General features: G+C 38.8%; 1 protein-coding gene across 2 annotated transcripts; it reads right to left on the bottom strand.

Moving 5' to 3' along the window:
- Positions 1 to 1457: 1457 nt before the first annotated feature.
- LOC121926757 (lipase member M-like) lies at positions 1458 to 24674 on the bottom strand. Of its 2 annotated transcripts, XM_042460011.1 has the most exons (10): positions 24550 to 24674; positions 18068 to 18179; positions 15051 to 15168; positions 14160 to 14358; positions 12215 to 12324; positions 10482 to 10618; positions 6661 to 6807; positions 6268 to 6339; positions 4438 to 4503; positions 1458 to 3437 (listed from the first exon to the last, which is right to left on the bottom strand). In XM_042460011.1, exons 2-10 carry the CDS (start codon positions 18170 to 18172, stop codon positions 3204 to 3206), a joined length of 1188 nt encoding a protein of 395 aa, XP_042315945.1. In that variant the 5' UTR covers positions 18173 to 18179; positions 24550 to 24674; the 3' UTR covers positions 1458 to 3203. The 2 variants fall into 2 exon arrangements, with proteins under 2 accessions (XP_042315945.1, XP_042315946.1); XM_042460012.1 differs by lacking the exons at positions 18068 to 18179; positions 24550 to 24674 and adding an exon at positions 14681 to 14753 and having other exon boundaries at positions 15051 to 15124.
- Positions 24675 to 25025: the final 351 nt, after the last annotated feature.

Below are 25025 nucleotides of genomic sequence, written 5' to 3'. Positions count from 1 at the left end.
TCCAAGTCCACTGCTGAAGGCAGGAAGGCTACTGAGCATCTCTATTCTGTCTCTTTGGCCCAACATACTGTGTAAACCCTCAAAACTAATACTTGGATGGATGGGTTTCCTTGTAAGGTAAGGTAATATCTAACGCGGGCTAAGAGGCAAAAATCAAAAGAGGCAAAACCAAAACCAAAACACTAACCAATAGGAATAAATAAATAAATGAATAAATAAATCAAAACATACCTTTGTGATATATATTTATTTTGGTCATTGATACAACATGCCATAAATGTAGTTAACACATGATCTGATATGCTTGTGTTGATACATGCCTTTTAAGCTCTTAGAAAATAATGCCAGCGATTTACAACTATAAATAAAGCAAAGCAAACCAAAACAAGCAAAATGAAACAGCACATGAGATGGTAAACACATAACTTGTCCAAAGTAAGAAGCTCTGAAGAAAGAGTACTGGGTTGGAAAAATGTAGCCCAGAGACTGCATGAGTTACTCAAGTCTGTTTTTGATGGACTGGGCTCACCAGTACCTTTTCATTTTTAGAAAAATGGGGGATGGTCAACATGGCACCATTCCCTCATTTCCCCCACATTCCCCACCAGACCATTTAGGCCCTCTGGCTCAGTTCTCTCTGCTTTAAAGGGTCTCTTGCAAAATAATCCAGGGGGAGTAAAAAAGCAATTGTGGAGGTGATTTTTGGCACAGATTTAGTTTTAGACCATTCAATAAAAAGTGGGTGTTGGACATGGTGGGGTGCAATAGTGTGTGTGATCCTCCTTGTCCCATATAGGATCAATGCATTTTACTTGGCAGTTGCCCTGCACAGATGATGAAGTTTGTGAGGAGAGCATAGGGCTGTGTTTGCTGGCCCCAGTTTTCTGACACATTATTGTTCCTTCCAACATTAATCTGCTTGCTTTCTGTCTCTCTCATGCTTAATTTCTGAATCCCTGGTGGTTCTTAAATAATTCAATGACATAATTTAATAATTTAACAGTACTGTATCTTCAATTTATAGCAGATTGTAAAACACAAAAAGATGCAGACAAGCACAGTGCAACAGCAATAAATGTATTTATAATGTTAAAACTTAAATGTTATACAATGAAAATGTTCTTTAAAAGTAATCTCTTAATCAACATCTACAAAATCATTTGTAAGGGAATTTGATGGGCTTTCTTTGAAAGGCAGTTTTCTTGAAGGGTCTTAGGTGTAGCTTCCAAAAAACACTCTATAGTCTCAAGTTAATGCATCTCACTGGTTGTCAGGACATGCCTCCAAATATGATCTCAGTGGCACAGTGGCTTGAGTCTATGGACTATGACTCTGGAGCCCAGGGATTGATTTCCAGCTCAGTCAAGAAACCCATTTGTGGCCTTCGGCAAGTCACACTATCTCAGCCTCAGAGAATGGCAATGGAAAACCCCGTCTGAAGAAATTTGCCCCAAAAAACCCTCAATAGGTTCACCTTAGTCTCACCATACGTCAGGAACAACATGAAGGTACACAACAACAACTATCTGGGAGCAACTCTAAATAACAAGGTCCTAAAATATTCAGGACTGTAAAAGTCATCACTTGGAGCATTACCGTCAATAAGTAATTTGTGGGTCATTAAAACATCAGTACTTGTAATTATTACTATACTATTCTAGGGGCCCTTGGAGCCACACACTGCATTTACTCATTATGTTATAGTTGATTAGGAGGAATGGGCAGGTGAGTAGAGATATTAGTGTGTTGCTTATCTATTTGAGCTGGTGAATGGGTTATTATTTTACTCAACAGCAAAGGTTTTGGGTTGCACTTTGGCTGGTGGCTGAGTCTGGATGTCCAAATTTATTTATTTATTTATTTATGATATTTATATCCTGCCCTAAAGGCTATTCTAGTCAATACATGAAGCATTGCTCACTGGGAACCACTCTTCTTGCAGTGAGTACAGCATTGCTATGTGCAGCTTTTCTTCATCTAATGTAGTCAGCAGCTAAGGTCCTGGGCTGCTCTGAATGGTGCAAGACCCTTGCGTGGTGCAAGATGGAAAAACAACAACTCCTTGTCTAGATAAAGCAAATACTGTATTAACACCTGTCCCATGAATAATACTAAACAAGCATGACTCAGTGCCCCCCAAATCCTTGGTCACTGCATTACCAGTTGTCATATAGTGGCAATGGCATACTATGTTTTCCTCAATTATAGCAATTACCAGCTCTTTCAATAATGAGCAACAAACTGGAAGGCAGTGCAACTGTTTCAGTAAGCTGTCACATGCTCATTTTTATGAACCCTGTTGGCAATCATGTTGCTAAATTTTGGACTGTTTGTGGTTTCCAAATATTCTTTGAAGGCAGTCCAGTGTGGGAGGATAATCTCGATGTCAGGGAGCCCTCTATAGGCTGCTCAATGCAGTTAACAACTGTGACCTGGATTCTAGCACATGCACAGAGGCTACTTGAATACAGCAGTTCCTCAATGGACAAGTGCCCTTTCCAATCTATGGAGGGAGGTAATGAGGCCTGGTAGCAGGAATCAGCCTTGCCTTCCCCTTCTCACGTTATTCGCATTGCAGGCTGCTGAATATCCAAACAAGGCTTATAGATTTATCAAAACCTATTGTAATTCCAAAATATCACAAAGCGGCTCACATCGGCAAGCATCAGATACAGAATGTTGTACAGTGCATCCTATCTACCAAAAATGTTCAGAAGAAAATGAGACTTCAAACACAGTCTTCTCAAGCCAAATATCAGCAATCCAACCTGGAGTGACTGAAAACAGAGCTGAAAGAGGGCAATATGCATTCTCAGAGGATATTCTACAATTAGGACATGTTTCTGTGCCTGGGGGGTGACAATGTTTTGAGGCAAAATCAGCCTTATGATGGATAGTAATTCAACCTGCGTTGACATGAATCACATGGAGAGATAAAAAAATGTTCTTCTGTGCACAGAAGGCACATAATATACCACATTCCCCCATGCATCTTTGAAATATTTAAACTCCTCACACAATCTGCTCACCATAATGATGGGCCAGTGTGGTTTGATTCATAGCAGGCATTTTGTGCTTCAAATCAAAATATGTTTAAAACATATTACAACGCCATAAGGTATATCCTGCACTTTGTCTTCCTTTGTAAAACAACAACAATATAATAAAGTTACAAAATAATAAGGTTGGAAGGAGAATTACAACTAAGGGTGAAAGCTGATCAGTTCAATAAGTGGTTTGTAAAGTCTGTCAGGGGCATCAAGTCCCCAAAGAAAGTCAAAATGAGTCCAATTAGATAGGCTATTTTCAAAGACTACATTGCGAATGCGACACAATAAAGCTTGGACATTATCAGGATCAGCAAACCAGTCCTTTTCCCCATACCATACAGAAGTTGGGACTCTCATACGTTCTAGGTCATATGATGGAGGCTCAGTCTAGAAACAGAAAAGGAAAGGAAAGAAATTGAGGTGTTTTCTAAGTTAAACCTGGAAAATGTTAAAATGTTAAATTACTGCTTGTTTCCTATGCTCTTGTCTTTGTGGCTTGAATCTTGTGTAGACCTGTTACATCAGTTGTTGAATGTCAACACTTATATAAATCCCATTGATTAAATGGATCTGCTCTCGTTGGAACAATATGATTCAGGTCTGAATTTTCTCTTAGCTTAACAGAGAAATAATATGAGCAAACCTTTTCAGTCTCATAAAGGACTCTATGGGCCCAAACAGACAGGACAAAATAAAGCTGCTTCTGGTCACTTTGGAGGTATGCTGTTTAAATGACACACACATCTTAAGAGGCCAGATATTCTGCCAAAGCTGTGCTCCAGTCCTTAGGACTGGAACATGGCTTTGGCATGGCTTCCAGCTTCTTAGGATGCATGCATCATTTAAACAGCATACCTCCAAAGTGACCAGAAACAGCTTTATTTTGGGCTGTCTGTTTGGGACCTATATACATTTATTTAAAGTTCTGTCCTGTGGTACTGAAAACAAATATGGTAGTGAAAATCCTTGCATAGCTTCACTTCTGAAACAAGCCATCAAAACTGGACATTTCTGAACACTGCATCATTGGATTGATACAGGCACTTAACTTAATCAGAGTTCCCTCACTTGCAGAAGCTGCTTGCTTCACTTTCATGCAGATTCAGGTAGGCAACTGATGGCTCTTTCAAGTGGCTTTGGACTGCAACTCCCATCAATCCTTCCCATCAGCCCTGGTCAATCTAGTCAGTGATGAGGGATGATGGAAGCTGCAGTTCAACAATATTTGGAGGGTCTCTGATTGCTCACCTCTATTATGGAAAGTGTAGTTCTGAGTGCATATTCATTTGCTTAGCTGGAGCAGCCTTTACCACTGAAGTGAATGAGAAGGCTGCATGTGTTTCTGCTGGATCTACATGTTGTTTTATATGTTGCTTAAATATCTTACCTGATTGTATTTCTCCTGGTTTCCACTCCCATAATCAAAAGCTCTGAATTTTCCTGTTTTGTATATCTAGGAATGGATGAAGGAGAATGAGTTCTTAACAACTGAAATATCATGATCAATTTATTGTGATTCATCATTCCATTAAATGTAGTCCTCTGATAACATAGGATAACAGTCCACTATAGCTTCTTCCATGTTGTTTTAGTGATTAAACTAAAATACCATAGAACTTAATTTCACTTACATGTCTTATAGCATTCTAGCTGTGCAGCCAAATAAGGCACGACATTAAATGCATTTTGCATTGGAGTGTATGTTCATTTATTTGCTTATTTGGAAAATCAAGGTAGTATAATTCCCATCAGATTTGCCCAGCTTGATTAATAATAATGAATTATGTGAGTAATTGTCCAAAAACGTTTGGAATATCAAAGGTTTTCCTGCCCTGATGTTCATTATTGGTGAGCTTCTGACACAATCGCCAAGTCAACTAAGCAACATTTCAGGATCTCTACCTGTTTTATTCATTTATATCTATTATAGGGATTTGTTTATTGTCCCTTGATTCACTAGAACCCCCAAACTGATGCATAATGGATAGAAGTATTTAAAATACCAATTAAAACACACTAAAATTTTCTTTAAAATAATTCTAAAACAAAACACTTTTTAAAAGTTTTTAAAACAGCTAGAGCAGACACCCTAGGTTTAAGAATCAAAGTGAAATCGCATAGTCTTCAGTGCTCATTGGACACTCAGAAGGGATAAAACCAGTCCCTTGGGAAGGATTTCCACATTCAGGGTACCGCTACAAAACCAGTCCAGTTTTCTTTGTAACAGAGAAATGGGATATAAATAAAGCTATTATTTTTGTTGTTGTTGTTGTTGTTGTTATTAGTAATAGTAGTAGTAGTACCCATTAACTGCCCTCAAGTCAACATCAACTCATGGTGACCCCATGAATGAGACATTGCCAAGCCACATCCCAGTCCACAACTGCTCTGCTTCAGATCCTGCAGGCTCAGGACCATGACCTCTTTGACTGAGTCTAACCATTTGGCACATAGTCTTCCTTTCTTTTCTACTGCCCTCCACCTTTTATGATGTGGCCAAGTATGACAGCCTCAACTTAGACATCTTGGCTTCCAGGGAGAGTTCAGGCCTTATTTCTTTTTCTTTTTCTTTTAAATCTTTTTAGCCATCCATGGTATCCTCAGCATTCTTCTCCAGCACTACATTTCAAATGATTTGATTTTCTATTTTCTTTTGCTGCCTTTCCCAGTCTTCTTATTTCTTCCACTGCACTCTTTTGCTGCCCTTCCTAGTCGTCTTCTTATTTCTTGACTGCACTCTCAGTTCTGCTCAATATTTGATCCAAGGTCTTTGACTTGGTCAAAGGGAAGTCTTTGACTGTTTTGATTTCCTTGTCATTAGGTTGGATTTATGTAAGTCTTCCATGGTCATTATTTTGGTTTTCTTAATATTCAGCATTAAAGCTAGCAATATGTTTTAGGAGAGCTGTATACATTATATACTTTGCTATGCTGAAGTATACATTGTAAACTTTGTACATTCAGCATACACTAGAGGTTATTTAATAAAATAATTTTAACTCACTTTATAAATTGTTAGCTTATTCTCTGACTTCTGATAAAATGCAGCAAGCTAGTTTCTATTCCTGCACATTTACAGTGAGCCTTGAAGTGCATAAATTGATGAAGGGGCTTAAATTCAGATATGCAGACTGATTAAAACATTGGACCACTGGACACGGATTATATCTGGAAAATTCACTGAACACAACTTGGCAGACACTTTCAGACATTTTACCTGTCCCCAGTGAAGTAGATTTTGAATAGATGTTGAATCCGGAAAATGAGACATGTAGACATCAATGCGGCTCTGCAAAAGACAATACAGGCACCTCATTTTTTAAGAGGAAAGGAACTTCTTTTAAAAGATCATTTCTTTTGTAAATCGTCCTGAGGGGTAGGTCCCCAAACCTGTTGCTACCACCATCTTGTAATTTAATAATATTCTTTTGGTGACAGAAAGATTCACACATGGATTTCCTCAGTTGTAAGATACCATTCAATTCCATTCATAAGCTTTCTAGTCTGCAAACCTTTCCTGTGTTTAAATGCTCTCTTATCAAGAGATGGCCAGTTGACATTTAAGCATTTATGTGCAAAATAGTAAAAATGTATTTCACTTTATACATACCATGTTTAGGTTTTTCTCATTAGATCCACCAAGAAATGACAAACTCCAAGAGCAGAATTTCCTGAAGATTTTAGAGCTGCATATACGAGTGATGAATTTTCTCTTAATTTCACTTCTCAGGGAAAAATCTCTCTTGCCCAAGAAAGACTGCAGATATACCAACAACATTACACATAATTAGGTCAATAGCAAATATTAGATGTACTTAAGTCAGTGGAAAACAATATGTGCTTATGGCAGTAAACAGTGTTCCCAAACAGACAAGTATCTTCAAGTCGAGCTGGTTTCATAGATTCTGGTTCTGCTCTTGCTGGAAGGTCATCTCTGTAACATGTCATGTCTGAGACTCAAGGCAGCTTACAAATTAAAATCAATGTCCTACAGTTAAAATGTATTGAAAGCTCAACAATGAAATAGAATTGAATTATCAATGACATGAACACAATTTAAAACATACAATGAAAAATGATAAAGAGCAATTTAAAAACAGTGCACTCACTTAAAAACTCTTTCTTTAAAACCCTTAGTGATCAAAAGCTATTGGAATTTTAAAAAAACACACAAGCCTTTGCTTGCAATGGAAGGACAGCGAAGAAGGATCTTTCTGGCCTTCCTAGGAAGAGAGTTTCAGAGCCGAGAAGCTGAGAAGGCCCTAAACTACATAAAATGTGAACATTTTAATTACATCTGATAGCCATCTCAGAAGGACCTGATATTTTTTGACTGCCTTTAGTGGTAGTGTTCATTCAGCCACCAGCTTCCTTCTGCTCTCAGAAGACTGAAATGTCATTAGAAGGAAACCAGGTTCCAACCATTGTTTTAGTTCACAGTCACACTGTACATTCCCTCCAACTGTCCCAATTTGGCAGTGACAGTCCCAGTTAATCCTCTTGCATCCCATTCTTTCAGCTGCTTTTAAAAATGTCCCCTTTCCCCCTTTGTCCTCTGATTGATTCAGTTGCTGCAAACTAAATTCAAAATGCAAGGAGCAGTTTCCACATAGTTAATTCAGCTAGTGGAGGGGCAAAATGTTGTCCTTCCCCATTGAGTCATGCAAAAGAAAAGTGCTGTAGCATTTTGCAGTTTCTGTGTTCTTCTTCACTAATAACTTTTGCCACCTTGATCATGCTGTGATGTTGCTTGGCCTTATGTGTCCTAGTGAAATGTTAGAGGGTATGATTGCAATGGCTAGACTCAATTCATTTTCCTTCTTCCATCCAAACATGCATCAGTCCATACAAAAGAGAAGGGAAAGCTAGGAGCAGTCACATGAAAATTTCACACACTATAAAAGCAAGACAGATTGCTAATGCAACTGCAGGAGGAAGAGGCTTCTGGTTGCAATGGCACTGGCACCAGTGGCACCTCCCAGAGCATTTGAGTCAATGGTGACTGTCTGATGGTGCCAGAACTACTTTTGAAAGCCTGGCTTTCAAGAACATTCAGTGTGTACACGCTATGCTGAAATTCTATTTTGTGAGCATAGGCAGTTTGAAAAGGGGGGAGGAAATTTAAATTATTGACATATTGTTATGTCCTCTTGTTGATCCTTCCATGAGAACATGGATAAGCTCTGATTCATTTATTATTTTGAAGATGTGATGTGCAACTTCATCCTTCAACTGTTTGTGTGGCGTTTATGCAACAAAGTATGAAATCCCATGAACAAACAAAATCCTGTTTGATGGGCAGAAATTTTCATACCATGTCAATTGGCAACGTAGTTTCTCATCACATTTACATCTTTCATACATGTCTTACCTAAGGCTGTAAAGAAAACTTTGGGTCTGTGCAGACTACCTCTAAGGGGCAGCCTGCAGCAGTCCCTTTTAGAGCCAGATCAGGGCTGCAGCAACCGCTGTGTCATGTAGACACAGCACTAGAGTGCTGTGATGTTGCCTGCCATGTGGTGTGGCACATGGTGTCACATTGGCCTAGGGGTGGAGTCAGAGTGTGCATCATATAGTCGCCATACCCCACCCCCAGGCTGGCCAAAGATGGCAATCTGTACAGCCCCTTAGAAATACTTTTGTTCACAAGAAAACACACTGTTTGACGAGCAAAAACAATCGGGTTTTTTTTTGTGCAAATACATTTTTTACACACAAAAAATACCACAAAGCCAAAAAAAGTGCAAAAGCTCTTATAATCTCACCCAATGGGGGGAAAAGCTTCTGAAATTCTTTATTCTAGCATGCAGAAATAAAATAAGCAAAGGTTTTTACATCTCTAGTTTTACCTGAACCAGAGATTTTGGGTGGGTTGACCTATAAATCTACATATAATACTATAGGGCCATCCACCTCAGCCTTATCTCACCTCCACTGTATAAATGTCAAGGACACACCAGTCAATTTACACTTCTTTGCTGCTTTCAGACACCAACCCAGCTATAACGTATATTGTTGCCTGATTCTGCGGTTAAAATCTGACAGGCAAGACCTCTGCAGTAGGCTAGTATTAATCTTGCCCTGCCACACTGGATTTTACACTGGATTTTAAAAGGATATTTTAAATACTGCTTTTAACTTCTGTTTATCTTATTTTTACTATTATCTTCTTTTATTTTGTATCTCTTTTTTACATGTGCTGGTCTATGACCACAAGAAAGATGAACTGAACTAAATATATCCTTATGGTTTTTAAGCATTCCCACACCATTCCTGTTCCAAATAATGTTTGCATTTATTTAAGAATGTCTTGTACACATCTACATATTTGGTTTCTCTCTTTGATATGTCGACCAGCCAGTAGAGCAATTGTATTTAACCCCTATAAGAGAAAATACTTTAAATCAAGAGTGGCCAAGTGTTGAGGGGAGTGGGCCAATTCTTCCCCCGCCCTAATGGACTCCATTTCTTGATTTTTAACTGTAAATGGACTGAAAATGTGAACCTCTTCCTGTTTTCTTTGGCCAGTTTATGGCAAACTAAGATCATGGGAACCAATTTTAAGGTTTTACAGCATTCCTAGAAATCTGTATGAAGGGCTTTGAAGCCCCTGCAAAAAGTGTTAGAGATTTACAAGGCCCACAGGCTACAGTTTTCCCTCTCCTTCTTTAAATTTCAATAATATATTACTATCCAGAGTTTACTAGTAACAGGGAGATTCTTGCCTGGATTGTTCAATCATTCAATAAACATTAAGCATTAAGAATTAAGATTCATGGGGTATCATCTAGTAACCATACTGTTGTTGTTCCCTCTTCATCTTTCCTACCATCTCTATACTGAATATAACAAGATGAGAATGGATATCTGGAAGGTTTCAAGGAAGGAACTGTTGGCCAGTTCACACATATAGGGCCATTACTTGATGTCTGGAGCTGCAAGTGATTGCTTGCTTTTTTTTTTTTTTTTTTTTTGAATGATTCATCACATTACATTACAGGTAAAAATTTGTATCATCTAATTAAAGTTCAAACACAGATGGACAGATCTCTGTGTGTGTGTGTGTGTGTGTGTGTGTGTTTCACATGTGTCCTGTTTATCTAGTGTTCACAATAATTTGCAGATTTCCATCCAAGAAATTTCTAACAGATTTTTCAATGAATGGTCAGTTGCACAGCAAAATTCTGAGAAATGTGCAATCCAAAGATAACTCTATTTTTATCTGCTAACTCATATGAGAAATACAAATTAGGTTGGTCAGTTAAAAATGTGGACCAAACAAAATTGTCTACAAGTGCATATTTCTGGACTGAGCCAATATGCATGTCAAGATTTCAAAGATTAAGCAATCAAATCATGCTTGAAATGTATCTCAGAAAAGTAAGAATAAAATAATTAACCATAGTTTCAATAAAGTCATGAATCAAATACCTTTATAATTTTATCTGGCAGGAACAGCAGCTTCACAAAAGGGCTTGGGGAATTCCTGAGTGTACTCAGTGGAGCTAAGGCATGAAACATTCTTATGTTTTCAGCCACTTCTGGCATAGATGAGAATGCAATCAAGCCTAAGAAAAATAATTTAAATTAGACTACAAAAAACTCACTTTCTCAGGCATTCTTGTCAATACAAAACATATTGAGTAGGAAAAGGATGCGGTCAAATGATAGATGCTGGTAATTGGATTGCCCCCCTGGTCCAAGCAACCTGGTCAGACAACATTACTGGATTGGTGGGACCCATTCTTTCCCTAAGCTTCCCTCCTCTGATGTTATCTACACAAATCCTCTCTTTCTGACATCGATTTTCTCTTCTCTGTGAAGGGAGATACACTGAATCCTTGAAGCCACCTCACCCACTTGTGGTCCCCATGGGAAAAATGACTAAGTAGGATATAAATCCTTATATTTTCTCTGGACTCAGATCAGATATAGCAGTGTGTTGAGATTCCACTGAGATCTCTTATCTTCTTTCAGTGATTACAGTGTGATCCATCTATCTGGAACTTGCCTACCCAATTGAAAGGCAAGAATCAGGTGGGACAATGTCACTAACTTCAGGTATGGATCATGAGGGGTGTGCTGAGAGAGAAAGATCTCTTTGGGACCCATTGTGTTAAGAAGTTGGACCCCATATGGGATGGACTAGTCCGGCAGGCTTGAAGAAAAGTAAAGGTTCCCTCTGAACTAGGGAATAATGTTAACTCAACAAAGTGAATTTATTTCTGACTACCATAGATATTTGTTTTTCACTGTTCTGGAATAATTGGCATAGACACAGAAAACAGCATTTTCTGCACAGAAAACAGGAGTTGTTTTGCAGGGGAGAAAATTCTAGGTAGAAAGAACATTTTATCAAAAAAAAAAAATGTTGTTTCCTGCACAGAAATTTCTATAATTGAAGGTTTATTCTGTGCCTATGGTTGATTTGTGTAGAAAACAATATTTTCTGTGTAGGAAACCACATTTTCTGTACAGAAAATAGTACTTTGTTGAAATATTTTCTGTGCAAAACAACCATGTGCTAAGTTTTCACAGGATAAGTCCAAAATTGTGAATAAGCTTTGAAAACTGCTTAATAAATAATAATAAAATATTTATTTGTATCCCGCCTCTCCTGTTTGAGGAGGGTAACAGCAAGGAAATATTCAAATACAAAGTCACAGAAAAAAAAATAACGAAACAGTCCTTGGTTTTAAAAAACTTCACAGTGGGCGGATAATTGTTAAAATTACTTGTTGTTTTCTTCATGAAGAAACTTAGTGAAGTTACATCCCTAATTCTAAACAAAGTCAGATGGAACTACAAATCAGAAGAGATGTATCTAGCTTTTATCCATATTCATCAGGATTTCAGTCATAATAAAGGTCCAAAGAACACTGTAGAAATAATCCAGTTTGAGACTACTTTAACTTTCCTGGTATAGTGCTTGGGAATCCTGGAAATTGCAGTTTATTGTGGCCCTAGAGCTGTCTAACAGAGAAAGCTAAATATCTCTCAGAACTACAGTTCCCAGAATTCTCTATCATTGAGCCAGGGCAGTTAAAGTAGTCTCAAACTGGATTATTTCTGCTGTGTGATTTGGACCTTAATCTCGTAAATGTACATGTGGCATACAAATTTTGTTGTGCTTTGTTAATTTCACAATGATATCCTTAACATACCTTGAGTAGCACCCTGAGAAAATCCAACAAAATGAATCTTGGGGATTCGAGTTTTTTCCACAATAAAAGAGATTATTGCTGGAAGGTCGTATCTGGCCATTTCATCAAAACTGCAACATAAATTATAATTTGCTATTAATATTAGTTTGAGGCTACTGACACTTTTCTCATGTAGAAAACAGTACTATAGCAGGATTTCAAAGTTCTTCAGCTTGGCTATGCATAGCCCAGAAACAGACTTTGGACAGTTTGTCTTTAAAATAATAAGTAATTAGGTGTTGCTCATCATCATTTCCAAATTACACAATGGTCATTACTTGTTTCTTGTTCCTTTAAATGTGACACTTTGACATTGTATTAGTGACTTGCTTTTAGCCAAATTATTATTGCACTTAAAATGGAAAATGGTCTCAAATCCACAAGATTCTCCCTGAAAGTAATTAGCAATAATAAAACATTATAAATTAATAATAAATACATAGTAGGTAAAAGTAAGGTAGTCCCTTGACATGAATGTCTAGTCGTAACCGACTGTTACTAAGCTGAAGAGCCAGTGTTGTTCAAAGATGGCTCCAGTGGTCATGTGGCCAGCATGACTTCATCAAACACTGTTACCTCCCCACCAAAGTGGTACCTATTTATCTACTTGCATTTTGCATTCTTTTGAACTGCTAGGTTGGCAGAAACTGGGACTAGTGATTGGACTGGGATTTGTAGTTTAGTAGGGCACCAGACTTATCTCTGAGAGAGGCCTAAATATCTCAGAAACTACAGTTCCAAGGATTCCATCACATTGAGCCATGGCACTTAAAGTGGTGTCAAACAAAACTGAATTATTTCTGCACCATGGATGCAGCCTTAGTAAAAAGTTATAAAGAGTTTGCAAGGTAGAGCTGGCACTAATTTCACTCCACAGTTCTCTTTATCAGTTCTCTTTGAACTTTTTCACATGGGAGGCAAGCGTCATTAAAACATGATTAAATCATAGTAGTGCAATCGCTGGGAGATTATCATACCCCGCTTGCATCTCCCATTCGTGTCCTGTGCGTAAAGTGTAATGGACGCATTATTGGGTAATATCAGAAACTCCCATTATTACCCAATAATGCGTCCATTGCAGTTTTAATGACATTTGCCTCCTCCGTATGAAAGAGCCCTTTGTCTTAGTATAGGTTGAGTATCCCTTATCTGGAATTCTGAAAATTAGAATGACTCCAAAATCCAAAACTTGTAAAGCTACAACACAAGTAGCATAGTACATACTTGTACTACAGAAAGCCTTGCAAATATAGGGAGGGAATCCACACCTCCCACCATCTCACAGATCCTTTATCTATTTCCGGCTTTATTATGCCTCATTATGTGTATGCAAATACAGATATTCCAAAATCTGAAATATGGGACACTTCTGGTGCCAAGCATTTTAGATAAGAGAGACTCAATCTGTATTAAATATTAGCTGTTCTCTATGTACAGTCGGCCCTCCCTATCTACTGATTCTGCACCCATGGGTTTATCCATTCACAGTTTGAAAATATTTCTTTAAAAATCCAAAAAGAAAAAAAATGATTTTTCCATAGTATAAAAAGACACTATTCTACCAAACCATTTTACATAATAGGACCTCAACATCCATGGATTTTGGTATCTGTGGAGGGTCCTGGAACCAAACCCCAGTGGATACCAAGGGCCCACAGTATTATTGAACCATGCATTCATATACTAAATTCTGGAGTGAAACATCCCATGCCAGTTCTTTAAATTATACACTTGAAATGTCTTTGTTTGACAGGAAATCTTGAAATACTAGTAACCTGACTTTATGTAGGAATATATGCTTTATTCAGCTGTACTGTAAACCTGTTGCAAAATATAGTAGGTAGAAACACTTCTTTTAAAAAATGTGTGTTTTTTCCCCAAGGGTTTCTAGAGACTTTTTGATTACCTGTAACTGGAAAATTGTTCTTGACCAGCTGAAAAATTTCTGTGCTTTCTAGACCAGGAGTTGCCCCTGTTGTTCCCTATCCAGACGTCACACCCAGCATCTGCCAGCATGAACCCAAGACTGTTGTTGTGCATATTTGTAACCCAGTTGCTTCCCTCCAAAACAAAGCCATGCTGCAAAAGCACCACTGGTTTTCTATCTGCAAAAGGAATCACAAAAAGAATTATTTCCCTACAGCTATATCTTGATTTTACCTTTTTTGCATGCCAAACAAATTTCAGAGAAAGCTAGATGTAAATATGAAAAACTGATTAGTGCATGATTTGATGCTTTGATGGATCTTACTGTTTTCTTTTATCAGAAAGAAAAGGCGTAACTAGGTGTAATGAAAGGAAAGTGCTATTAGAAATGTATACATGAACACAGTTCCTAACATGAATGGCTGCTTCTAAACTACTACTCTCAACCAAATGCAACTCTTCTTTGTATGAAGTTCACATTAAAATGAGGAAAGTGCCAACCAAAATATGTAGAAATTTTCATTCAGTAGCAGAATTCTGTAAGGGACTTTCATCTTTGTAAGTGCACCGGGAACTGCAGGAAAGAGAATTGAGAAGTTTTGTGACGTCAATATTTTGCAAGGAGTTGCTGTGATATTATTATGTAGGTGAGCCAGCTAAGTGACTTATGCACAATAGGACCAATGCACAAAGGAACACTGGCTAGGGAGTGCTGATGCACTTTGGGACATACTTGCTAGTGTCCAGATACACAACTTTGCAATTTACTATGAAGGTTCCTTAGGACCACTGATAGGCAGCAAAGCAACTATTTCTAAAGTATCTTCTGTGAATTAAGAAAACTTTCAGTCCTGATGGGGTTTTTACTCACATACGTTCCAGAGTTGTTTTCTGTCATAAGGAATTCTGCTGATACTAAGGATATAACCATCAGGTGTTACAACTTCATATTCTTCAGCATGATACCCTCTATGGCGGATTATCTCACTCTGTTGAGAGGCACATACATTTAATTCCATCATGTTTTTATCTTACCTTTCAATTACCGATGAATTATCTTGGAGATATTTTTCCATAATTATTAACAACAAAGAATTAGTAGAGCCTTGGGAAATATGAAATAGAAATTTCTTTCTTTTTCTGCAAACTTAGAATTTAAAATGTGATAGGAAGGAAGTGAAAACAGAAATATTTCCTTGGTAGAAAGATATCTTGACATCACTATTCTGTCGTCTCTGGGACCCCCACATCCCACGCAAGACCAGAGACAAACTTCCCATTTTAGAGCCTGGAAACAACTAGTTAATTAACTAATTTTAAAAATTGTTAGTTTTTCCTCTAGTGTAACTAAACTCATTAGATTGCTTGATTAACACTAAAGTCAGTTCTATGCTTTAACAGTTTCACTCATTTTAGAATATTAGAATTTATTAGGATGGGTAGTTCTGCCAGATTCAGGAAAACAGAAAGTCCACAGGAAAAGAAAGATTAGAGGAAATGTAACACGTAGTTCTTTTCTTAGGTTGGCTAATGTGTTGGCTGTACCAGTTGGGAAGCTCAATCAGAAAATAATGGAAGAACAGTAGCGGTGGGGGGGGAGAGATATGTCCTGACATAAAATGGGATCTGTGAGAAGTGACTTCCTTGTTTAATAGACTTTTAAGCAGTCCAGTTGTTTTTTTCAACACCAGGACCTTTAGGCCTGAAAGGCTATTGTTCCCCTCAGCAACATTAGCACATGCTGAGGCTGTTGGAGAATTTCTATACATAAAGTGTGTGTTGAGACTTCCTTTTTTTCTCCTCTATTGCTTTATTTGCATTTCTGTTGTATCTTATTATATTGCATATTAACATTTGGGGTAAGTTGACATGAACTTCTTTATTCTTCTTTTGTATATCTGTTATTGCTCACACATTGCTAGAATTATTAAGTGGAAATGTTCCTTTCCCTGTCACACACAAACTTCCTCTGTTTCTGCATTTCTTCCCATCCCTCCTTATGCTTTCTACCCATCACCTGCTTCAGTAGGTTGGTTAGAACTATTAACTACAGTTAAATAATTTTTAACAAAATGAAAATGTGTTAGTATTACTGTTATTTTTAGTATTAATATTAGTGGTAAAAATTAACTTCATAACTTCTAATGGTTAACATTCTGAAATTAATTCTCCAAGCTAATGTTCCAAGCTCTGTTCTGACTTCAGATGCTCAGATGTGAACTCTCTGCTGCTACAGAAACATCCACAATTCTTTTCTCTCCATGTTGCATGGCTGAACGTCTTGGTTGGTGTAGACAAATAGTGGAGGCTTTGGTTATTTGGAATCCAAAGCCTTTTCAATCCTTCTTCACATGACTACAATATTGTCTGTGTATGCATGGGAGGGGGATTAAGACCAGTTTGGAGATGAGCTAAATGTCACTTTCTAATTGTTTACAATGGAAGCAAAATGAGATTGTTCAAGAGAAGAGAACCTAGGGGAAAAAAAGAGCAGTAGCTGTTGCTTCTCTGATCCTAACCTCCTGGCAGGAGACTAGGAGGTTGTGCACACCGGTGGGAAAGGCCAGGTTGGGGCGGAGTCAGGAGTTAGATTGTAAGCCTGAGGGCAGGGAACTGTCTGATTAAAAACAATAATTGTAAGCCGCCCTGAGAGCCATTAGGGCTGAAGGGCGGGATATAAATGCCTAAATAAAAAAAGGGGTGTAGCATCCATATGATGCACAGCCTAGCTCCGCCCCAGGGCAGTGTGATGGTGCACACTATACCACATAGCATGCCACATCATGGCGCTCCTCTGGTGCTGAGTCTGCATGATGCAGCACCGAAGGACTGTTGTAAAGGCTTTACAACAGTCCTTTGGTGCTGCATCATGCAGACTCAGCACCAGAGGAGTGGTGCCATTGCTATTGCACCCTTTCCAGGGTGCAAAAAGGAGCCACAAAGGCCGTGTTGGGGCTGCAGCATGCGGTTGCCACAACCCTGAACTGGCGGTCTGCACAACCCCTTTGGAAAGCTTAGGAAATGTCTCAGCACTCCAACTTTGGAGTGTTCATATTTTGATATAGAATTGGTAAAAGTAGAATGCCTCGTAGTTAGTTATTTTAATTCTAAATTGGCAGAGAATGTTCCATTGCTAATAAATCAATGTCCAGGTAGAAGCCTCTTTAATTTAAAAAAAATTCTCAAAAGCAGAAAATAAACATATTAGAAAATGAACTGAAAAGATAAGAGCTAGCTATTTAATGTTATGCCTTTATACATGGGAAACACATCTTAGAAGGGGAAAGAAACTCATATAGAGATTTTCCCATGTCATCATCGGGGACAGACAAACTCAGTCTAAAACCTTTTGCTACCTGAGCTGAGGAAGAAGATATCTGCTCCCCTGCCCCCATACCACCTACAGAAGGCAAGTGCACTGTGGGATCCTAGTTTAACACTGGCTTAAGGCAGCCCAGATTAGGCTGCATGGCATTGCCAGCCCTGCCCTCCAAAAGAGTGGAGCGACAGACAAGTGAGTCATTGCAACTGCCCCCATGCCATTCCATTCACTACCTGATGGTAAGGTGAGTCCTGCACATACGGTGCATACATTAATTTTTTTGTATTTAATATGTATATCAAACAAAATAATCAATTAAGATGAGTCTGTATTCATTCTGCGCTCCTTCTCCCCTTTCCTGACATAGCATTGCTTTTCCTCTTTATTCTTTGTTACTTCTAATAGAGATAAGTTTATAAAAGCCAGTAGTCCTATATCCCCCACTAGAGTGCTGAAGATTCATTTGTAATGGTTGATTTAACTGCAAACATCTATAGATTTTCTACATTACGGCCAGCAAAATCATCATTATCACCATGACAGTTACAGTTACAATTACAACTTACTATGTTCATGTATGCTTCAGGATTCACAGTTCCTTTTGGGGGTTCTAGTCCTTTGGAAGATAATATTCCTTGGGTTGTGCACCCCACCAGGAAAAGTAGCCACATGTTGAATCTATATTTGAACAAAATGGCATCAGTTAGTTTTGCATGGATAACAAGTTTCCTAGAGGGAGAACTGATAAGAAGGGCAAGCATAATTGAATGAATACATGCACATAAATTAATTCAAAAACTGCGGTACCTTCTGACAGATAGATGGCCAAAAATGTTTTGACATGGAAGCAAGTCCATACAAGGCTATAGCATTTAACAACTACCTTCTTTATTTCTTTGCAGTCCTGTATCTATTTACCTATGAGTAAGTCCCATCAAAGGACATCATCACAGTATGCTTTTATAGCACTGTTATTTTACTTTAACTGCTATGGCCACCTCCTGTGGAATCCTGGGATTTGCAATTTAGGAAGGGGCATTTAGAATTCTCAGCCAGAGAGCTCTTAGGCCATATTAAACTACAAACCCCAGAACATTGTTTAAAGAGATTTTAAAATTATTATAAGTGTATTTCCTCCCAAAATATGGATTTAAATAGCATTTTGATAAAGTCTTTTTTAAAAAAGCCAAGAACTTTTTAGCCAGTGGATAATTTAAGTACCAAATTACACATTAGTTTAGGAGGTTCAATAGATAATATTATAATTCACAAATGTGATCTTCTTTAATTATACCTTGTGTCTTGTGACAGAAAAGCAGAGAATTCCATTTTCTGCACAAAAAACCTACATGGGTTTCTAGTTCATGTTTTCATCCCCAAATGCAATGCTCTTCTGCTATATATGATTCTCTTTGCTGGGTTTCTTGGCACTTAGGAAACCTTTTGTCTTCATACATTGTTTGAATATTTGTAATCCTTATTTCCATCACTAATATAAAGAGATTCAAAACTAGGGTCTAATCAGCAGTGCATAAATCATGTAGTTTGACACTGCTTTAACTACCATGGCTCAATGCTACATAATTATGGGGTTTGTAGTTTTGTAAGACATTTATTCTTCTCTGTCAGAGAGCTCTGATGTCACAACAAACTGAAAATCCCTGGATTCCATAGTATTGAGCCATAGCAGTTAAAGTAGTGTCAAACAGCATTCTTTTGTAGTGCAGTTTAGGCTGCATCCACACTGCAGAAATACTCCACTTTGACATCACTTTAACTGCCATGGTACAATGCTATGGGAGTCAGGGAATTACAGTTTGTTGTAGGACTAGAGCTCTCTGACAGAGAAGGCTAAATGTCTCTCAGTTTTCAGAATTCCATAGCACTGAGCCATGGAAGTTAAAATGGTGTCAAACAGGATTATTTCTGCAATGTGAATCCAACCATAGATCAAGAACTTCAAGAGCTAAGCATCCAAAGCCTCAGTGGATAAAAGTGAATGGACAGAGCTGTGGTTTCACTGGTTTTCCACATCTGCATTATCTAATTCTCAAGTTCTTTCCATCATTTTCATGTGTACAATTTGGAAAGTCATTATTAAAAACTAGAATGAACAAACCTGCCTTTCTACCATTTGGTAATCATTTGTTACTAGTGTTGTGTATGAGATCAGTGAATTCAATAAAAACTTATCCCAGTGATGCTTGCAGACATCTAGCATTTATTTCTACATTCTATGTGACCCCTTCAGTAAAATCACACACAGCAAGTCATGGGACTCCAAGGCAAGTCCATCTACCACTAAAACCATCTGCCCAACTACACTTTCCCTAATGAACACGTGGTAGACATTCATGAAAATGAGTTCTCCATGCATACAGATAGTGATATGGATATTTCTTACACTTGAGATGGCACCTTTAATGGGTAAAAGCAGCCTTTCTCCTTCTTGAGGGTAGGAGTGCTATGTGTACCACTGTAAGCATGCAGAGAATTCATGCCCATGGATGGCCAGTCATCTATTGAGGAGGATTCATATGAACCTCGCTACTAAAAATTGCTTGTATGACAAAAACCTTCTAAATACATGAAAGAAGTGGCATCATTCTTTTTCCTTATAAGCCATTTTTTTAAAAAAAATGCATCCTATTAAGTAAGAAATATGCATTCTACCAATTAAATAGAGCATCTCATCTGTTTAAACAAAAGCATCCACAGACACCAGACCAACTGTAGGCTAGCTGTGAGAAATTCACAAGTTATTTCAGTGACAACAATGCAACTGCAGGTCTTTCTTCAGCGACTAATGTGCAAACCTTTCTTAATAAAACAGAGTGCATTACCCAAATCCTCTTGTTGCCACCAGATGGGAATGGATGCTGAATCGTTGTTGCTCCAAGATAGGAAGGAATTTAATTTTAGGAAGAATGAGACTGGACTCCCTTATAAGAGCTCCTCTACTCGTGTTTCTGTAAACATATCTCTTTATATACAATACATATATTTTTCATAGACGCCCGCTCAGTGCCTCAACATATTATTACCATAGGGAGTGTTCTCCAGTGATGTCACTGTTTCTTTCTCAATGTTTTTCTTCCACAGAACTTCAGCTGTACAAACAGGCTTGCTGTAGAGTTCATTTGGTTTGTGTTTTTTAAATCAAATTTGTTTCTGACATCTTCAAACCTGAAATCTACTAAAGCAATAGGATTAGTGAGTAAAAGGGGCAAGGGGAGCCAATGTCCAGGGTGATATAATATAACCAGCTCTATCTAACTAGGCTGGGGAGGAACTGTCAACTGTTTTTGATAATCACATTGAAGTAAATGTGAGTCTCATTTATAATTGAGTTGCATCACATGAGAAACTGATGGAGGAGGCTTGAAACCCTGGAAGCAAAGACATAATTCTCTAGAACTGCACTCCACCAAGGTTTCTGTTTTGTTTGCAAACTTTTTTACCTGGAATGATAGTCAGTACCTACCAGGAAGTCAGAAAAAATTCCTGTCTCGGCTATGTAACAATGGAAATATATGTGTACTCAAGGCCAACAGAAATGACCTTGTTCCAGGTAACTGCACAATATACCCAAATGTTTTTTGGCTTACAGTTCACTTCATTAAATGTATTAAACATTTTCCCCAGTTGACAAATATGAGTGTGATACCCATAGACTAAGTGCAATAAAAGGCAAAAATAGTCTGTGATTATTTTATATGCAGCTTAATATAATATAAGGTTTGCACATTAGTTGCTGAAGGCTTATTACCCAAGATTTGTGAGAAAGAATCATCATTGGATGGGGGGAGTCTCTCTGTGAAAGTGAAAAATATAAACCTTCAGGAAATACATTTTAGATTCTTCAGATTATTCCTCTTCATCCATTCTGGTTTTATCTATCTGTAAATTTGTTTGGTTTTTGTTCCATTTTCATCACACTTTGTACAAGTTTGCCTGCTGAAGTGAATCTTTTGGTCATGCAAAGTGACAAATGAAAGTTATTTGACATGCAGTAAAGAATGCCTAATATGCCATAAATCTCTTTGTTGTGATACAACCCTGAGTCTACCTAGCAGTGCAGTGCCTAGACTGCTACTGCCAAGCAATCCTTGCCCAAGAACAGCCACAACTGATATACAAACCATCACAAAGCCATAAAATGATACTGAAGACAAAGGAGTTTATCACACTCTAAATAATGTGACTTATCTCCAAAGGGATACAGTTGCATTTGGGGTTAAATGAATGTACTATCACATGTAAAATCACCACAGCTGCCACCGGTTGTCTGCAGGTTGGGTCCCAGTCATGCTCAGCTGACTGCTTTGTAAAAATAGAAAGCTCCCATTTTTGCAAAGTAACTGGCTAAGCACAGCTATGACCTGGGTTGCAGTCACACAATGGCAGCAATTTCATGTGTGAAAATACCCATGCTTCACCCCAAATGCGACTGTATCCCATCAGGGATAAGTCACATTATTTAGAGTGCAGTAAACTCCATAGATGGAGGTGGGATTAGACCTAGACTGAAAATGTGGTTCTTCAGAGAGAGGACAATTTCATCCAGGACATGTAGACTATTTCCCAGACATAGGAAACACTCACCCTCATGCTCTCTTGCAACCATTCATCCTCAATTTAATAGCCTTGAGCAATGAAACATACTGGTGCAGGCCAAAATTCAGTATCCTTGGGCTAGGGAATATGAATTAGGTTGTAGTCAAGAATTTTAAAAGACTTATACTGGATGCTATCCTATTTTGAAGGTAGTAAAGAAGGTTCTGTATGGTGTAAACAGAGTAAAGAGGCGCTGGCCTAGGTCTTTCCCTTTTCTTTGGTTCTTTATACAATATCTAAAGAGAAAGATTCTATTTTGGTATCATGGTTAATAGAAGGATGGATTGATTTGACCATTTCTGTTTCTCTCAATGTATCATTTTTCCATTCTTAAATTTATTTAATCCTGTTTTGATACCTTTCCTAGGCTTTGTTTTAAAGTCAGCATTAAAAATGAATTGAATTTATGTAATGCATTTATTATATTTATTTAGAGTATTTATACCCTGCTCTTCAGCCACAAAGGCTCATAACACATGGGCCAAGTGATGCAGATTCTGACTGAATTTTGCACATAGTGTTCAGATGATGCACATCCCAAATGTGGTCACACGTTGTGCCAACACCATGCCATTCAGGAAGAACTGGGCCAAGAAAGAGCGGATAGGATCTGCTCCTTCTGGTGGCCTTGTTCTGAGCTCCAGCAAAGGCCTGGATTGGGGCTGGACATGTGTGGTTGCTGCTGCTGTGGCCCCTTTGCAATTGGCACAAGCATGGCTGCACACCACTCTTTCAGGCCTGTTTGTTTTGGGCCAGAGTCTCTCAGAGCAGCTTACAGATTGCTAATTTGACACTTCTCTGCCCTCAACTTTACAGTCAAAATGGCAGCACCCTGTACATATGGGCGCCACCATTTTGACATGACGATGCATAGCATCTGCATGTCCTGGCACCTTTGTGACGCTGAAAGTGCACCATTGGCACCTTGTGGTGTCACAACAGCGCTGCAGAAAGAACCCGCTTTTTGCGGGTTCTTTTTGCTGCACGAGGGAGCTGCACAGTTTGTCCACTGCAGTTCCCTCGTGCAGCAAACCAGGACGGCAGGAGACTGCCCTTTATGGGTGGTCTGTATCCTGCCCATGTTTCCCATTCATTCTCCTATGTAGAGCCTTTCTTGTGTATATTACCTATAGGGCTTAGCTTATGCCACTATGAAGCCCATTTTCCCAGGAAATAGAAGATGGGTTGGCATTCCAGAGCATGATGTCTTTGTCATGATGCAGTGGTGTTTTGAATAGAGATAGATGAGTGGTTTTGAGTTTCAACTCTCTTCTTGACCCCCCCCCCCCCCCCCCCGCAAATTCCCAAAACATAAGAGAGAAGGGAAGGCCTTTCAATGTTCTTCTGCAAAGAGCTTTCCCAGGTTTGGTCCATTTTTAATTAGATTTACACATAACTTTTTCAGGAGTTACTTGCATGCCATGGAGGAAAGGGACAATCTACAGGATTTTTCACTATATATAGTTGTCTATATACAGTACTAATATAATGACCTATATTTATTCTGTATTGCCTAGCCCTTTCTTGCACAAAAGAACTTTTAAAGAATATTAGAATTATTATTATTATTATTATTATGAGAATTCCTTATAGGCTTTCTGTTCATAAGTGAATTCAAAGTTGCTTTTATTCAACAACACTTAAAGGTGCCCAGTGTCTTCCTGGAGTCAAAGAGTTTGTCTTCTTGCCTGACTGACTCTTCCAATAAATGTCATGGGCTCCACAAACGTGACAGGTGAAATTCTTTCAGCTCCAAATCTCTTCTTAAGAAAGAAGGAATAAACTTCTTGTCTTGATCTCAGTGGCAGTCTCTATCCCACCCTATGCTGTGATAGAATCATCCATTGTCTATGCCCAACCCACATGAGGTGAACAGAGGGCAAGAACGAGCAAGCTACCCAGAGCACAATGAAAGAGCAAAGGCACACCATCTTGGAAATGATCCAGAAAGGGTACTAGGAATGAGAAGGTAGTTGTTGCCAGTTCCACTCCTTTTGGTGGAATGTGAACTCTGCACACACCTCTGTGAAATGTGCAAGACAAGTACACATGCAGGTGCCTACATTTTCTTATCCATTTCAAAATTTCATTTCTCCTAAAATAATAAATTGTATATATAGAGGGCCATTCACATTCACTGGAGTTTAGAGTGCAGAATACCTCTCTAAAAATCTCTAGATTCTCCAGTGCAACTTCATGGTCAATTTCAGGCAAAGGTTGACCACAGAATGATGCTGGAGGACCTATAAATACCTAGAGAATTGTTTTGTCTAGGAATGTCTAGGTCATCCAGCACGACTGCATAGCCAGCTTCTGGCAGAGTCATGCTGGAGGACCTAGAGATTCTAAAGAATACCTATTAATCAAATCCACTGATAATCAAATCTACAAAAGCCAAAAGCTGCAAATGTGGAGGGCCAATTGTACTCACCTTTTGATACATTGCACTGGCCCTAGACCAGCGGTGCCTAACCTTTGTTGGGCCGCGACCCCCTTTGGGGATGAAAGTCCCGTCCACGGCCTCCATGATCAGTTGGGAGGCCGGGAAGGGGCGGGAATTTCAGCCTCCTACAATCCCTAGTGGGCTTTGCGGCTGGAGGTCCCACCCCTTCTTGGCCTCCCAACCAATTAGGGAGGCTGCTGAGGGAAAAGGGGCAGGACTTCCAATTGCAAAGCCCTCTGGGGCTTGAAGTCCCATCCCCTTCTCCCTGCGGTTGTCTGGCAGCCCCGGGGAGAAGAGGAGGAGGCAGCCCGCCCGCCCGTCCCTTCCTCCCCATGGGGGTCTGCACCCGCGGGAAGGCAGGGAGAGGAGGAAGGACCCCCCCTCCATTCCCTGCCTCCCCGTGGGTGCCTGGGGAGAAAAAAAAGGAGACTGGAAAAGAAGATAATAAGTGAGTGTTGGAACAA

This window comes from Sceloporus undulatus, chromosome 3 (assembly GCF_019175285.1).
Source record: "Sceloporus undulatus isolate JIND9_A2432 ecotype Alabama chromosome 3, SceUnd_v1.1, whole genome shotgun sequence".
Taxonomy (NCBI): Eukaryota; Metazoa; Chordata; class Lepidosauria; order Squamata; family Phrynosomatidae; genus Sceloporus; species Sceloporus undulatus.
The sequence above is the reverse complement of the archived record's forward strand: the minus strand, read 5'-3'. Positions and strand labels throughout refer to the sequence as shown.